The following is a 16,491-nucleotide window of genomic DNA, read 5'->3' as shown; positions in this document are numbered from 1 at the left end:
GTGCAGTGATAAGATATATTAAGGGAGTGTTATGGTTTTGTTCACAGCATGAATATAACTGGAGAATTCATCTCTACTAGCTGTCTAGTTCAGCTTTTACAGCATGCAAATTTTCAGGGCCAGCTGTAAGGGCTTGATGGTAAAAGAACAAAGTAAGAATTGATAATGTGAATGTAATTGTAAAGAGAGGGATTTTCGTGATCAAGATCACTGGAAGCACAGAATAATAATCATTTTCAGGGCGACTGTAAAATTATTTGTTATTTTGTTTGAGTTTTTTGAAAACACTTCTGTGCTATATAATTACCTTAAGTTTTAAGTGTTCCCTGCAGGGATAATTTATGCATTTTGCCTTCTCATGCAAATGCTTTAACAGTCTACACTGTAGAAAATGAAAGCCGAAAATTATTCCAAATAGGTCATGGTTGTGCAAAGCTTATGAAGTATTAATCATTTTTACAGATTCTCGTAGTTTAGATTATGTTCTTGCATTACGGTTTCAACTAGGGTAATACTTAGGTAACAAACATTTGAAAATTTAAATTACATATTTTGCTAAAGAGGCGCAATTTGCCTATTTCAGAATTTAATGTCATCAAAAAACCCTTTTAAAAAATTAATATAAAAATGTTACAGTATCTCGGGGTAGACAGAACAAACCAAACTGAATTTATGCTAAGCTACTGAAAGCTTATTTATGAATCACGGCTAGATACTTGGTGTAAACACTCCTGAAAAGCACAGTTTTAGAATTCAGACTTCACTGCAGTGGTTTCTACACAAGCATCACATTCTTGAAATGATGGTGAGAATGCATGACATCACTGGTGACGGCACTTTGGTCACAAGGAGGGGACCGTTGTCGTGTTTACTGCGACATAGCTACACATCTGAGCATTACATTGCTCTTATGAAAATATAATCCACTTTATGATAGCGGCATTCATTCAAAGGGTCTTATTTTAATGAACTTGCACAGGACTTCTCTGCAATAATCCTCAGTTTCGCAAGAGACCTGGATCTCTTTGTTGTCCTTGTCTCTTTCAGAGTTGGATGTGTATTACACATAGGAAAATCCCCAGGAAGAAATAGGTTTACTCTTCTGTCTGGCTCCTCTGTAGATGCTCACTTCACGGGAGAACGTAACTGGCCCTGGGTGGCCTCAGATTTTACCCTGAGCTCTGAGCACAATTGGGAGTTTGGACAGGAAACAGATTTTTTTCCGCAGAGGAAAGACAATTCACTTTCCCACCTTCCCCATTCAACCTTGGTGGGGAGTGCAGGGGTGGCAGGCATTTCTCAAAGGTCACAGGATTATAGAATTAGGAAAAACAAATCATCACACTGACTTTCACTCTTTATTGTCTTTCTCTGTTTGTCCCCTATCCCATCTCTCTCTTACCAGCAGGTGTACTTTCTCTCTCTCTCTCTCCAACACAGACACACAGGCACGCACAGACACGCATGCGCACACACACATACACACACAGGCCTGAGGAGACTGATCTCTGTGTCTCCTTCCCATTACCCACATCTGCACCTAAAGAGGCGAAAGCCTAGTTTCAGTAAACGTGTTCTGGGGTCATCCTCTAAAACCTCTTGGGTTGCGAGGTCGCTGGAAAGAAGAAAAAACCCCAAATGTGCTGAAATTCAGTCATGAACATTTTACAGTAGAAGAATGAACTTTTCATGGCATAATCTGGGAGAATGTTAAATCGACACATCAGTGGAAAACTATCTGGCGAGCTGGAGAAAAGAGTGGGCTGAGACAGGCTGACTGGCTTAGCCTGAGCTCTATGGTAAAGCTCTTCCTTCCCAGGGCCAGTTAGGACTGCAGGGTCCTAAGGGTTTTTGCAGCCCTGGAAGCGTCCTGAGAGCTCAGGTTGCCTTAAAGTAAGGACCTCTCACATGTCAACACCAGCTACCTGAAACAGATTCCAGCTTCCTCTAGAAGGAGCTGCTTCCCTCCTCGAGTTACCCTCTAGAAGAACGTGTGAAACCAGGTTCTAGTGTATTAGCATCTCTTGTTCCATTTCCTCAACAGCTAAAAAGAGTTCTTTAAAGAGAAGAAAAAAGTCTACCAAAATCCATTATAATCATTACCTTTGTTATCATCATCATTATTCAATTGTCCCTTACCTGTCACTTGAATGCCATAACTGTTTAAGCAGTTACAGAAAACTTTAAAAGTAGACACTGCTTAAACATAAGGTAATATTAGATTTTTCATTATTGTTATTAGTAACCTACATTATGAAAGTAGAACCAGCAAAACGGTAATTTAGAACAAAAGAAGGGAGATAATAATGTTGTACTTTCTGTGGCATAGTAATTAAAATGAGACATGCAAATGTCATTGGGCCCATTAATACTGGATTATTTCACAAATCTCTTTAATATCATGTGGATCCCACTGATACACATAGTAATGCAAATTTCAGAATCTTAGGATATTTTAAGCCCCAAATTCAAAGCTCATGTATTGTTAGCCTTGAAAAGGAATCACTACTGAATGGAATTCTCATTCGTACGCTTAATGTGTAACAGGAAGCCCTCCCAGAAGTGAGAAGGTGCTTCTCTGCTCATTTGTTTTCATTGACAACTGCTAGTTTTCTTTCTTCTTTTTTAAGATTTTATTTATTTATTTTAGAGAGAGCATGCACGAGCAGGGGGAGGGGCAGAGGGAGAGAGAAAGAATCTCCGGCAGACTCCGCTCGAAGCACAGAGCCCAGCACAGGGCTCGATCCGACGACCCTGAGGTCACGACCTGAGCTGAAATCAAATGTCGGACAGCCAACTGACTGAGCCAGCCAGGCACCCCCAACCGCTAGTGTTCGTACCAATTTCAAGTTGGGGTGGCAAGGGTGCCGCATCTTCTTATGTATCACATGGACTGCAGATGAAGGCGAGGGAAGGGATCCCATAGCCAGTGAGCACATACACGTGTGCTCACTGCCTCCCACACCCTTTCATTAAAAATGAAATCATACCAAGATGGGTGCCGAGGATGTTCTGGCACTTCAGGCAATTTTGAGGATCGTCAGAATCCAGAGGATCCAACACAGGATGCTGGGCTCCTCTGGCAGGTGCAGGCGCAGAGCACAGGTAGATTGCCCAAAGCCGGAAATCTGGCAAGTGGAAGAGGCAGGTTTGAACAGAGCTCTTCAGGGTTCAGAGAGGCAGGGCACAAGAAAAGGAGGAAGGGCTGGACCTTGAGCAGATAATTGGAACTGTCCTTTAGAGGAGAATTGACCTCACAGCTCTTGTCTGTCTGCAAGGTGACTCTTTGCGTGAAAGGGCACACTTGCAAGCAAGTTTATAAAGAAAGGACTTGCTAAGGGCTTCTTTCCTGTGGTTTTATCGCTTGCGAGGTGGGGGACTCCTCTCAGGCCAGAGGGATGTAGTTGTCCCAGAGAGCTGCCATCAAGATCAATTAGATACACACAGATCATTATATACACACGGGGGCCTCCCATGGTGTTTGGCACACAGGAGGTTCTTGGAAAGTAGTGGTTCAGAATGAATTCTTCCATTTGTGTCTTAAATGAATGAGCTGACTTTCCCCCATTCAGACTTGTGGTGAGTGACTGTCCATAGCATCGTCCAGTTAGCTCCTTTCCAGGGGCAAATGAGAGTTAGAAATGCACTGTCTTCATAGCAGGATGGCTCTCCTTACAGCTTCCTATCCCCGGAAGTAATTTGCAGGTGCACCGTGATGTAACGGCCCAGTAGTGCCCTGTGACACCTTTCTCCTCCTCGGTTTACGGATTAGGCCTTTGCACCTTGCCCTGCGATCGCAGGTTTTATGGTGCGCGGTGGAAAGCATGCGGTAGTGACTTGCAGTCGGGGTTGTCCAGCCTCGCTTTCCTACCTGGGCGAGAGAAAAGATAAGAAGTCTTCTCTGAAAGTCTTTGAAGAAGCAGAGTCCTGGTTATTGCAAGTGACTCTCTTCGACACAGACAGACCCTATCAAATTTAACACAACCACTCTCCAACACCAATCAAAACGACGATCCTCAAAATTGCCTGAAGTGCTAGAACATCCCGGGCACCGATCTTGGTATGATTTCATTTTTAATAGGCCGCCTACCTTGCCAGAGTTTTTTATTTGATCTACGAGGAAAGAGCCTTTCTCCTTTGCCATGACAGTTCATTGGATCTCTGGGAAAAGTTTTCAGAGTCCCCAGGCTTTGAATTTTCAGCCAGGAGCTTGCAACAACCACCTAAAAAGTTACAACCTACTAAGCTTATTCTCTTGCTGACTACAGCTACATCCCAGGTCCTTCTCTTGGAGATGGATTTAGATCCCACTCTGAAGCTATTACACAGAGGAGTACTGCCACAAATGAGAAAGCACCATAGTAACAGAGAATATTTGCCCAATGGGCACAAATTAATTCTGGTAAGCAGCCAGAAGACAGGGAAGTTTATTTTTAGAAATCGTATCTGATATCTGATTTCCCTGTCAAAACACATAGGTCAGCCATTCCATAGGAAAAACCAACATCCAGAGTTAATGCACATCATAGACAAAAGAAAAAAAAAAGTTTTAGGGAGTTATTCAGCTAAGAGAAGTGTTCTTCCCTTGGGAAAAAAAAATACTTTGCTACAGACTTTTTTTTTTTTTTTAATTTATTTATTTGAGAGAGAGAGAGAGAAAACAGCATGAGAGGGGATAGGGTCAGAGGGAGAAGCAAGCTCCCCACTGAGCCGGGAGCCCGATGCGGGACTCGATCCCAGGACTCCGGGATCATGACCTGAGCCGAAGGCAGTCGCTTAACCAACTGAGCCACCCAGGCGCCCCAGACTTTTGTTAAACAGTAAGATTAAATCTAGTAAGATTTGAAAATTAATGTGCTGGTCACACAGTCTCTCTGTAATGTGTCTTGCAGAAAATGAAGGATGTCTTCTGCTACCTAATTGCATTGCCTAAACAATCTGTATTCTTCTGCAAGGGGTTGGTCACACTAACACTGTCTTGAACCAGTTCCACAGCCTTGGAGACATGTGGCCCGTCCACCTTCCTTACAAATCGTAGCAAGTTACTTCCATTTCAAAACCTATTTGCTGATCAGGTTTGGAGCTGAATGAGGCCTTTGGATCACATAATTTTTGTATGATGACAAAAACAACCCCTCTTAGGCTCTGTAAGGGATGCATGGTTTTTGTTTTGTCTCCTGCTTTTTTTCAAGCTTATTTCAGTGTTATAAAAATAAAACAAATAGGGGCACCTGGGTGGCTCAGCCAGTTAAGCGTCTGCCTTCGGCTCAGGTCATGATCCCAGAGAACTGGGATCAAGTAAGGAGAGGGGCTCCGTGCTCTGCAGGGAGTCTGCTTCTCCCTGTACCTCTCCTCCCACTCATTGTCTCAATCTCTCTATCTCTATCTCTCTCCAATAAATAAATAAAATCTTTAAAAATGAAAAAGTAAAAATAAATAAAACAAATCACTCTGTAAAATTTGGCAGTCTCGGTAATCCCTGGCATGAGACTGATGTACAAAAATATATGAAAATCCAGAACAGGCCAATACAAAGGACTAAATGAACTCCAGGCCTAAAATATGATCAGATCTATGTCCTGATTCTGTTTTAAACAGGCAATTGATTGACAAGCTCCTTAGTATTTTTTTTTTGTCATTTTGGTTTGCGAAGAATTGAGAAAATGCAATACTGTGCTGGCATATTTTGTGGGGTCAACATAAGATAAATCAAAGTACCTATGAAATATCTTAGAATATGAAAGTGCTACCAAGAAATTTCACTGTAGCCATATGAGGAAAAATCATCCCATATCCATTTTCTTAATTATAATTTGCATTTCTTTACAAATGGTCGCTAAATAACATGTGTACTTTGAAGTCGTTTTTGTTGCATGGTATTTCATGAAGCCCATTTGTAAGCACTTCATTTCGTTAGAGCTGTAGACAGAAATGAAAAATGAAAGGAGGCGAAATGGTTTTCTGGGGAGCAGGCTTGGAGGAGAGCACCAACCACAAAGTGTAATTCATGTGCAGTCCTAATTTGGGGGCCGAATTTATATTCTCCCATGTTAATAAAACACGAATAAGCAGACCCTTTATAAACGGATTCCGGAGCGAAGAAGTACCTTGGAAAGAAATGAGAATGTATTTATTTTGCCCTGGTTTTCTGGCCATGTATTTTGAGAAGTCATCCCACATTTCATGTTTATGGAACGTCTTTCACACACCTCATCTCACTGGATCCTCGTACAGCAATCCAGTCAGGTCAGCAGGACCGGTAGGGGCCCCCCCCAGTTTTAACAAAACTCAAGGTAATAGAATTCAATTGAAATGTTTGGCTATTTGCAGACCCAGGGAGCAAGAGGAGAAGTTTAAGGCCCCTATCTTGGTTATTAACAGGAAATCTCTTTATTCTCGCTGCTTAAGCGCTGTTTTGTCTTTATTATTCCCTCTTGTCTTTCCCTCTCTCCCTCCCTCCCTCTCTCCTTCCTTCCCTCCCACCCCTCTCCTCTCTCTTTCTTCCTTTCCTCCCTCTCCAGTTTTTCAAGTTGAATGTGTCTGTAGGCCCCCTTCCTCCCTTTTGCACCTGCTCTCTCTGGCCTCACAGGCAGGTTCTGACTCGTCAGTGTCTATTCTCAACCAGTCCTCTGTGCAGAGCATGCCACACTTTGCCCTTTTCCGGATCCATGCACGGGAGCTACCAAGCTCCCTTCAAATGTTATTCCGGTCTTTCATTTATTTATTTCAACCTATGTGTTTTCTTCATGGACTATAAGCCAGGCCTCATGCTAGGAGCTGCCCTCAGGTATCTCACAGTCCAGAGGATATCTGAATGGACAAACCATTGTCTCTTTATCATGAATTAATAATATCGATTCCTTCTCCCCCAACCTCTCCCTTCCCATTCTTTGATCTTAATAATAATGAAGTTCATTCACATCAAATATACCCTGGGAGAGAACATCAAAGTCCTGAATATAATAATTAATCCTGGATTTTGAAATCACTGATCGAGGGGAGACCTATATAGAGAATATAGGTAGTTACAGTGTCACCCCCATGGGTCTGATTTCTGTTTTAAGAATCTATTTTTAAAAATTTTTTTTAACAGGGGGCGCCTGGGTGGCTCAGTCGTTAAGTGTCTGCCTTCGGCTCAGGTCATGATCCCAGGGTCCTGGGACCAAGCCCCGCATCGGGCTCCCTGCTCAGCGGGAAGCCTGCTTCTCCCTCTCCCCCTCCCCCTGCTTGTGTTCCCTCTCTCGCTGTGTCTCTCTCTGTCAAATAAATAAATAAAAAATCTTAAATTTTTTTTTTAACAGAGTCGAAAATCTAATTTTAATTTGCATATTATTTTCATTAGACTGGGGGATAATTGACGCACACAAGTCAGACGTGCTTAAGTAACCTGCTAACTTTAGATCTAGAAAATTGTCATCTGAACATGGCTCAGAATTAGAAGAGTGACCCTTGCTTTTGGCAGTAATTGTTAAATTAATCAGATTGTCAGGCTACTGAAAATGTGGCCGGAAGACAGGACCAAGCGAGAGGATTAAAGGGAGAAATGAGTAGTTACAATGTGTTTATAGAACCCGTTGAAAGGAAGAAGTCGTGTTTTACTACATTCATTTTTTTAAGTTTCTTTAAAAGCCCACTCATGTATCTATAAACTGTGTTTGTTTCCGTGTTCTCCGGTGCCTGATTTACAAAGTGTTATGTGTGAATAAGACAGAATGTATTGAGAAATACTTCTCTGGAGCAGGATGTGTTCACTTAGCGTGTACATATGTGAAAGGCTACACTGGATGTCACCAGCTTTGTTCAGGTCCAAGGGCTTAGTGTTGCCATCTGACGTATGGACGACCTCAAGTAGACTGTTACTCTCATGAGATCCAAGGGAATCAGTGCAGCCCACTTAAAAAATACTTCTCTCAAGAGAAATGTGTTAAAAGGAAACATTTACAGTGTACATGGCAATCCTCAAAAGCTTCCCATCCTGCTGACGAACAGACTCCAGTGAAGCACGGCCACCCAACCAGTGGTACCAGAGCTGAAAATACAAATGCAAGGGGGAAAATGTAGGAACAATCTGCTACAGAGGCCCATGTTTGCCACGTGACTTTAATCAGAAAGGCGTTTCGTCATGGCGAGCGTATCTTGGTTTTGCAGACGCGTTTAGGGCACTGAGATGACCTTGGTGATGGACAGATATGCTTTACTCTCACCTTTTTGGTTCTGGCGACCCAGGGTGCAGGTACACAGCCCCTGCTGAGTGACACTGCTCTCGATGCCAGGGGCAGCCCAGGGCCCTTGTTGCTCCTTCTGACCCTGGGGCAAAGATGCTTTGTGGCCCACCATTGGGTCTGAGCGTTATTTGCATCTAACCAACATTACTGATGGTGTGAATCCCTCAAAGTCTGTGTAGAGGCCATAAGCCCTGGTTAGGGTGGCTGACCATGATCATTTGTGGCTGTAAGTACTCTCCAGTATGTTCTGTGAACATGATGTGGAGGGTTTCAGGTGTTTTCCTGTCGCCGGTGATATTTCCACCTCCAGAAAAAACTATTTTGCCCTTAATAGTGAGTAAATCGGTAAACAATAAATGTTAGATTTTGCTCCTGGATCTGCTCATTCTGCATAGCGTCTCCTTCCTTACCCAAGATATAATCACGATAACTAACTGGTATGGATTCCTTAGATGAAAGGGTTCAATATCCACTGAGAAAATAACTAACCTTGAACTTCAAGGAGAATAGAGATGATGATACAGAGGAGATTTAAAGACAGATTGATTATTTCACGAACTAAAAAGACATTATTCCTCTGGGGAAAAAAAATTACTGATATGCACGAGAAACAACTTTTAGGAGAAATCAATGCATAAAAAGTTACAAGACATAAAGCATTCCCTGTGCAGCCGAGTACAAAAGAAAAGGTGCTTGGCATCTTTTGAAACCAGTCGTTCATTTATCGTGATAGCAGATTTTTATCTACTGCATATGAAATCCAGAAGAGCAGTGCTGCCTCTGTTTAACGTCTGCTGGGTGTCAAGGCCACGGTGGTACCTTTTTCAAGAGCGCTAATGATCATCTTCACATCAGTCAGAGGAGGCTGCTGATTCCTTGCCATATGTCTACCTGGCATCCTCCAGACAGGGCTTCCCCGACAGGGTGAACCCAGTACCCCTTTGCTAGTCCTTCCTGTGTTGGGTGGGATGTTCACGTTTTTCCACACTGGATAAAAATGAAGCCTCTTCTGCCTACTCATTCCAACACTGGATAAAATGACAGTGTCACACACAGAGAAGAGAACACTCCTCTGGTTGCTTCAACATTCTTTTTTTGGCCTCATTTTCCTCTCTGCTGAGTTTCTGAGTCCAAATTTAGTGGTGATGACTAAGAAATTGCCAGGATGTGACAGAGCATTCAGTTCATTGAGTCCTTCCTTGCCATTTTTCAATAGTTGTAACAATCGCCAAGTTTTTCCTCCTAATGTTGTAGGTGCCAGTGATCTGTGTAGTATCTGTTATTCTTAACAGATACTAAATCGCTCCTGCAGGATCTGTCCGTGCGATGACAGCCTCCTTCTGCAGACAGCCGATTCCATATGGTATTAAGGAAGTTCCCTGCAGACTTTTCACTGGTTGGGACTTCTGAATCCTGGAATTTCTCAGACTGAAATCTGAATCTCCGAAATCCAAATCCTATAAACGGGAGTTGAGTGGTCCGCTGCTTGCTAGGCCATATGACCAGTCATTTGTGAGAGGAGAAGGTGGGTTCAGAAAATAAGACAAGTTCCCTGCCATCTGGAGCCGTCATGCATGTGCCTGAGTCACGGGGGCAGCTAGAGATGTAGGTAGGGCTTAAGGGAGCACAAATACACGTAGAGTCGGTTCCGACTGAGGGAGATCCTCTATCCGAGCTCGGCTGTGAGGGACGAGAGGAAAGCCAGGAGGTAGGGAGACAGAAGAATGACATTCTAAGCAAAGGAAACGAGTGGCCTCTGGAAAGGCACAGAGGCGCCCACTACCCTGTGGCAGAGGGTGAGGCTGAAGTCAGGGTGGTGACTGAACCGTGGAGAATCGTAGATGCCACATCAAGTTGTTTTTCCCGTAAAGCCAGGCAAAACTGTCAAAAGTCCCTAAGGAAGGGAATGTTGCTTTAGCAGGGAAACTTGCTAGCAGAAGGGGAGAGACCAGAGGGGAGGTTATGCCAGCAAGCCAGCAGAGAGGGCAGAGGGCGCAAGCTAGAACAGTAGCAGTGGAAATGGAAGGTAAAGATCACGGGCTGGAGGGATTTGTGGATGATGGACTTCAAGGTCCCCTGAAGTTTGAAGCGTGAGCAGCTACCAGGATAGGACGGTGGGTGATAATTACTGAGACATAGGGGACACATCAAAGGACTGTGGCTCTGTGCTTCAGATAGTATCCTTCCCCTCTTTCTGGTTTGAATTCCTACCCACCCTTCAAAGCTCACCTAAAATAACACCCTCTCTGTAAAGCCCACCCCTCCGCAGTCCCCCAGTCAGAGCAAAACTGGGCTTTCTCTGTTCTCATAAAACACCTTTATGTCTCCCGTTCCGTACTTAATGGTAGCACACCTCGTGTCCAAATCATTTGGGTATATGGCTGACTCCTGCAAATACCTGGGGAGTTTTCTGAGGCTCCTTATTTACCTGTGAACTTTTAGCACCACCCAAGCATACAGTGGATTGTCAGAAACTGCGTATAAACGAATGAGTGAAGGCTGCCATCACATGGGACATTAACTGCAGCCCTTTTTGGGGACCTGCCTCGGCAGTCATCCCATCCCACCGTTTGGGAGTCGGTCATACAGTATTTATGTACCCACACAGAATCACTCACCTCGATCATATATATTGTTCACCATATTTATTTTTGAACGGTTTCTGACTCTTTATGAAAGTAAAACTCACCCTCCAAGGATGAGATTTTTTTTCCCCAAATGGTGATTTCTTTTTTTTAAAGATTTTATTTATTTATTTGAGAGAGAGAGAGAGTACAAGCAGAGGGAGGGGGAGAAGCAGAGTCCCCACTGAGAGCAGGGTCCCGATGTGGGGCTTGATCCCAGGACCCTGAGATCCTGACCTGAGCTAAAGGCAGACATTTAACCGACTGAGCCACCCCAGTGCCCCCCAAATGGTGATTTCATTCCCAAAGAATTTCAACAATGTTATATGCAACTGTCCTCATCACTAGAAGAAATGTGGAGACTTTTAGTCACATTTATTTGTAGGCATACATTGGATTTCCCTGTTGAGAATCCCACAAAGGGGAGTCTTCACAACCCATAAACAGAACACCGGTTCTTACATATGATCATTGCCTTGGAAATACATTTCTTCTTGCACAGGTTGAATTTGTGTGAATCTTTGGGGGACTTACCAAGTATGCCCCTAGGCCGAAATAACCCCAAAAGATGACTCTAATCAATGCCTTGGAGGACAGATGGGGAGAATTGGTGAGCTTACGGAGTGGAACAGATTTTGTGGATTCCCAAAAGAAAAGCACATGTGGCTTAACTTTCAGAGAAAGGCTGCCTCCTATGAGGAATCTGTCCCTCTTTGCTGAAGTGACTTCAGATTCTGAGAGCACTTCAGATTCTCTTGTGCAGATAGTGTGCATTGCTTAGACAGATATCTAATATGAAAAAGAAGGACGGTGGGACCATGGAGGCATTGTTCAGAAAGGGCTGGTGTCCACAAAGCATATGATATTTTTACAAGGTTGTTTTCTTTTTAGGGTTTTATGAGAAATTCTTCCTGATTAACATCTCAGCAAATTGGCAGATATCTAAAATGGCTTCCTCACATGTCGTTCAGCTGCCATTCTTCTCCTTGTCTTCCACTGCTACTCCGTGGACTCCGTAGAGATTAGAATCTGCTGCTCGTTTCATTTGGCTCACAAATGGCCACTTTTGATGGCTGTTTATTTCATACACACAAATCCACAAGACTTGAAAGAAGGTTTTCAGTTTGTTTGTTGTGTTGGCTTTTTTCTGAAATAGTCCGTTGGATCAGGAACCCTTCATTTGTATGGACAGATCCAAGGGAAACATGGCCAAGCACATGGCAGAAATCCCATTCCAGGGTTCAGAGTCTCCTGGGCTGCTCTCTCATGTCTGCTTGTAGAATTACTGTAAATTCCTTGCTTCTCTATTGATTGGCTTGTAAACATTACTGTAAGGCAAGGATGAAGCGAGTGGAGAATTTTTTTTTTTTTCTTTTTTAAGTCAAGGTCCAATGATTAAAAGACAAATCAATTTGGTTGACCTAAAAGCAAAAGGTAGCCTTTCTTTGTAGCATCCTTCTAGAAACGTCGGCAGCTAGTAATGGCCTCGGGCAGTTGACAATTATAGTGTATGGTAACTGGAGAACCTATGAAAATTAAGAAGGACAAAATGTTTATTTTCTCATATTTAATCGATTTTAGCTCTTGCATTTATCCAATATATTAGTTATGTGGCTCGTTGTAATTTTTCCATTATCTTATTACAAAGAGAGCTAATCATTGATCAGTGGCACTTGCACTTAGGGCTTTTTCCAAAGCATCATATGAAATGTTATATATAGTCTTGGTTTCCAATGATAATAGTTTATGCTGTTAAAATAGAGCACCGGTCATACAAACTTGAACAATGTCCTGGACTCTTGAAGAACAATACCACAGGGTTCTCCATGAAGTTCAGAGCTATAAATATTGAGCTTTGGTTTATTTACTTGTCTTGCCAGGAACATTTTACACCTGAGTGCAAATTCAAAGAATCCGTGTTTGAAAATTATTACGTGACGTATTCTTCGATGATATACCGCCAACAGCAGTCCGGCCGAGGGTGGTATCTGGGTCTGAACAAAGAAGGGGAGATCATGAAAGGAAACCATGTGAAGAAGAACAAGCCTGCAGCTCACTTTCTGCCCAAACCACTCAAAGGTAAACTTGACACGCTAGGAACTGTGGATTAGACGAGTACCCTTACTTAACTCAATCCTTCATCATGCTTCTCTTAAGTGGAGCGTAATTCTTCCCCATTAAAGGCAATTATACAGAAATTTAGTAACATTTTATAACACTTAAAACATTAAGCATTGACAATAGCATCCAATCTTCTGATTTTAATTTTCCCATAGTACATCTGTAGATAGTAACACCTTGCTTATGTGGGAGCAGCTTGACTGCTAACCCAGGACAGCCAAGAACCCCAAATCCTGCCAAAGTGGTTCCTGGACAGAAACACAGATGCTCAAATGTCTGCATGCTTAACACTTACGGGGAAGCTCCTTGGGCCCCTCTTTAACGGCCCAGCGATACTGTCCCAACAGTTTCCATTCCTAGTTTGTCTTGCAGTCAAGGTGGAAAGGGTAAGGGAGAGAGATGGGGTGCAGAAGATAAGGATGTTAGAAGTAGCTGAGATGTGGTAGAGAAGGGATGGAGGACGTGGGCAAAGCCGAGCGAGACCTCCAAGAGGTCACTGGCCTGGGGTTAGAATCAAGGCGAGAGTAGCAACACACTGCCCCATCGGATCCACATAGCACTGCTCAGCGTGGCCTGTGTTCTGTGGCCAAACTACTTGGATTCGAATCCCAGCTCCCCTCCGTCCTAACTGGGTGGGCAGGGCTGGATTATTGACCTGTGTTCCTCGCCTGTAAAATATGGATAAAGCACCCAAGTCATAGGATTCTTTGGGGGATCAAATGAGGTAATGCACGTGGAGCACTTAGCATAGTGTCTAGTACGTTGTAGGTGCTCTGTAAGTGTCCGCTAGTATTGTTACTCACAGCACAACAACAATACTATGTACCACGTATTGCCTTAAGACGTGCACTAAACATTTAGGCTCTTGGAGAGTATCCTTTTGAACATGATAGAAATCAGTGCTTTAAAATTTTAATATTTGGCTTGCACAGCATGCTGTAGATTCTATTTAAGCTTCCAAGAGCTTTATTAAATGCATTTTTCATTAACGCCCTCACGTATATAACCGTAAGTGATGGGAATGAGGCATTAGAATTCTTTGCACACCCCCGTGCCAAAGACTGGAGTTTGCTCGAGCCAAGCCAGTACGTTCTCAGCAGAGTCCTTGGAAGCAGCGTCTTCCGCGTTCGGCCTAGAGCAGGGAAGCCCAGTCACCAGAAGACAAGCTGAGGGCCAGCGCGGGGTGCGCACGCGAAGGCCCCTGACCCGGTGTTTCTCTGCTTTCCAGTGGCCATGTACAAGGAGCCGTCACTGCACGACCTCACAGAGTTCTCCCGGTCTGGAAGCGGGACCCCAACCAAGAGCAGAAGTGTCTCCGGCGTGCTGAACGGAGGCAAGTCCATGAGCCACAACGAATCAACGTAGCCAGTGAGGGCAAAACAAGGGCTCTGTAACAGAACCTTACCTCCAGGTGCTGTTGAATTCTAGCAGTCCTTCACCCAAAAGTTCACATTTGTCAATGACGTTCACCAGACAGGCAGGGTTCACTAGTCTCTCTGCCCTGACACCTTCTTATCATCCATCCTAGCTCCCCATAATTTCGATTGAGCTTGCGCAAAAGAATGCCAAGCGTTATCAGTGAACTAAATCCTGGAGAAGGACTGCCCAATTTTCTCATGATCTCACCTGTGCTTTGGGGATGACAAGCCAAAAACATTTCACAGCACTAATGCTGATAAAAATTTGCTCTCCAACCAAGAAAAGTTGAAAGACCACAATTGCTCTTCAAAAACAAAACAAAACAAAAATCAAAACAAAACAAAACAAAATTAACTGCTTAAATGTCTTGTAGGGGCAAACAAAATGATGTGACCTGTGTTGTTTTCTTGGCTTAATGTTTTCTATCTACGCTTGATTCAGATGTACTCTTTACTTTGGTATAGTGCAACTTTATGATTTCTGAAATTCAATGGTTCTATTGACTCTGTCACTTAATCCAAATCAACCAAATTCAGGGTTGAATCTGAATTGGCATCTCAGGCTCAAGGTAACAGTGTTCTTGTGATTCTACCAATTTTTTTTTTTTTTTTTTTTTTTTTTTAGATTTGTAGTGTATTCTGGTCAAGTTCTTGTGCTGTATTCTGTGCATAGAAATTGAGGTGTATTGTCAACCCCAGTCAGTAAAGATTACTTAAAAAAAAAAGATTATCCTCAAGTGTAGATTTCTCTTAATTCCATTTGTGTTACCATGTTAAACTATTGTTGTGGCTTCTTATATAAAGACAGGAACTGTGAAGCTGTGATGTCGTCTTTTGTGTTGTTAAAATAAGAAATGTCTTATCTGTATATGTACGAGTCCTCCTGTCGTTGTATCTGGCATGTGAATATTGTGTACAAGGAAATGTTAAGACTGGTTACCCCTAAACAACATATACTTATACTTGCTTCTGGAAAAGTGTTTAAGACTTAGCTAGGTTTCCATTTAGATCTTCATATCTGTTGCATGGAAGAAAGTTGGAATCTTGGCATAGAGTTGCATGATATGTAAGATTTTGTGCATTAATAATTGTTAAAATCTGTGTTCCAAAAGTGGACATAGCATGTACAGGCAGTCTTCTGTCCTGTGCACAAAAAAAGTTTAAAAAAAAGTTGTTTAATATTTGTTGTTGTATACCCAAATACGCACCGAATAAACTCTTTATATTCATTCAAAGAAAAATCCTTCAACGCCTATTTATTGTTTGTCACGTGCCATTAACTGTCATAGAAACTGGACCTAAACATTGACTTATGTATGTAAGGTTCACTGCCCTCAGTCTACAGTCTAGAGATTCGTATTCACATGAATACTCTTGTAAAGTGTGTCTGTTGTACTAGTTATTGGACTCGGACTTCAGATTGGAACAGAGACTTCTCATTCCCATTCAGTGATGGAATTGTACAAATGAGACCCATGTTCTAGTATCCTGTCTGCCATTCACACTGTCAGGTCCCCTCTCGGGTGCTCATTTCTCCCGGAGGAGAGAAGGCGCAGGACTAAATATCTAAGGGCCTTTCCACCTCCAAAGGCCAAAGGAAAGTGTCAGCGTTTTCAATGTCAATGGTCAATCTATGAAGGAAAGAGTGGAAGAACAGGTAAAAACAGAATTGACTGGTGCTTTCCAGGGCATCCGTCAAAGTTACTGGGGCCCCGGGCAGCCTGCTTTTGCACAGAGGGGAGGCTGCAGGTTCCTGAGATGTTTGGGCCCGTCATCTTGCATTGCATCTTAAGCCCCCCCCCCCCCCCGCCCCCGCCCCATCCTGCCTCCTCCTGCCTGAGCTCTGAAGTCTCCGTGCAGGAAGTGAGGCCGCCTGCCTCGCTCGGACTCAGGAGCACCATGAGCCGAACCACTCAACCCCCGCCCCTTATTAAGTCCTGTGAATTTTCAGTCGGTAGAGAAAAGTAATGCATTGTCTCCTCCTTGTTCCAAGGACTTTAAGGTTTGGTTATTGACTATTTTGGTTGCTGCTTTTTGCTTTCTCATCGTTCAGAAATAGCGCAGGTCTGCTGGCAATAAACAAATCAGAACATCGGTGTCTCA

General features: G+C 43.2%; 1 protein-coding gene across 8 annotated transcripts in view; it reads left to right on the top strand.

The window, feature by feature from the left end:
* Positions 1-15,644, top strand: part of FGF13 (fibroblast growth factor 13) — a 490,212-nt gene extending 474,568 nt beyond the window's left edge. For 4 of the 8 annotated variants that reach the window (XM_064574634.1, XM_064574633.1, XM_064574632.1 and 1 more), the window contains 2 exons: positions 12,730-12,928; positions 14,199-15,644. In XM_064574634.1, the coding sequence (XP_064430704.1) occupies positions 12,730-12,928; positions 14,199-14,335 (336 nt within the window). In that variant the 3' untranslated portion in view covers positions 14,336-15,644. The remainder of the gene's footprint in view (positions 1-12,729; positions 12,929-14,198) is intronic. The other 4 variants (XM_045883288.3, XM_064574631.1, XM_045883306.3 and 1 more) reach the window with 1 other exon arrangement.
* Positions 15,645-16,491: the final 847 nt, after the last annotated feature.

Source organism: Mirounga angustirostris, unplaced genomic scaffold, assembly GCF_029215605.1.
Source record: "Mirounga angustirostris isolate CCGP_5_RB_7025 unplaced genomic scaffold, mMirAng1.0.hap1 SCAF_11, whole genome shotgun sequence".
NCBI classification, from domain to species: Eukaryota; Metazoa; Chordata; class Mammalia; order Carnivora; family Phocidae; genus Mirounga; species Mirounga angustirostris.
This window is presented reverse-complemented; position numbering and strand designations above follow the sequence as displayed.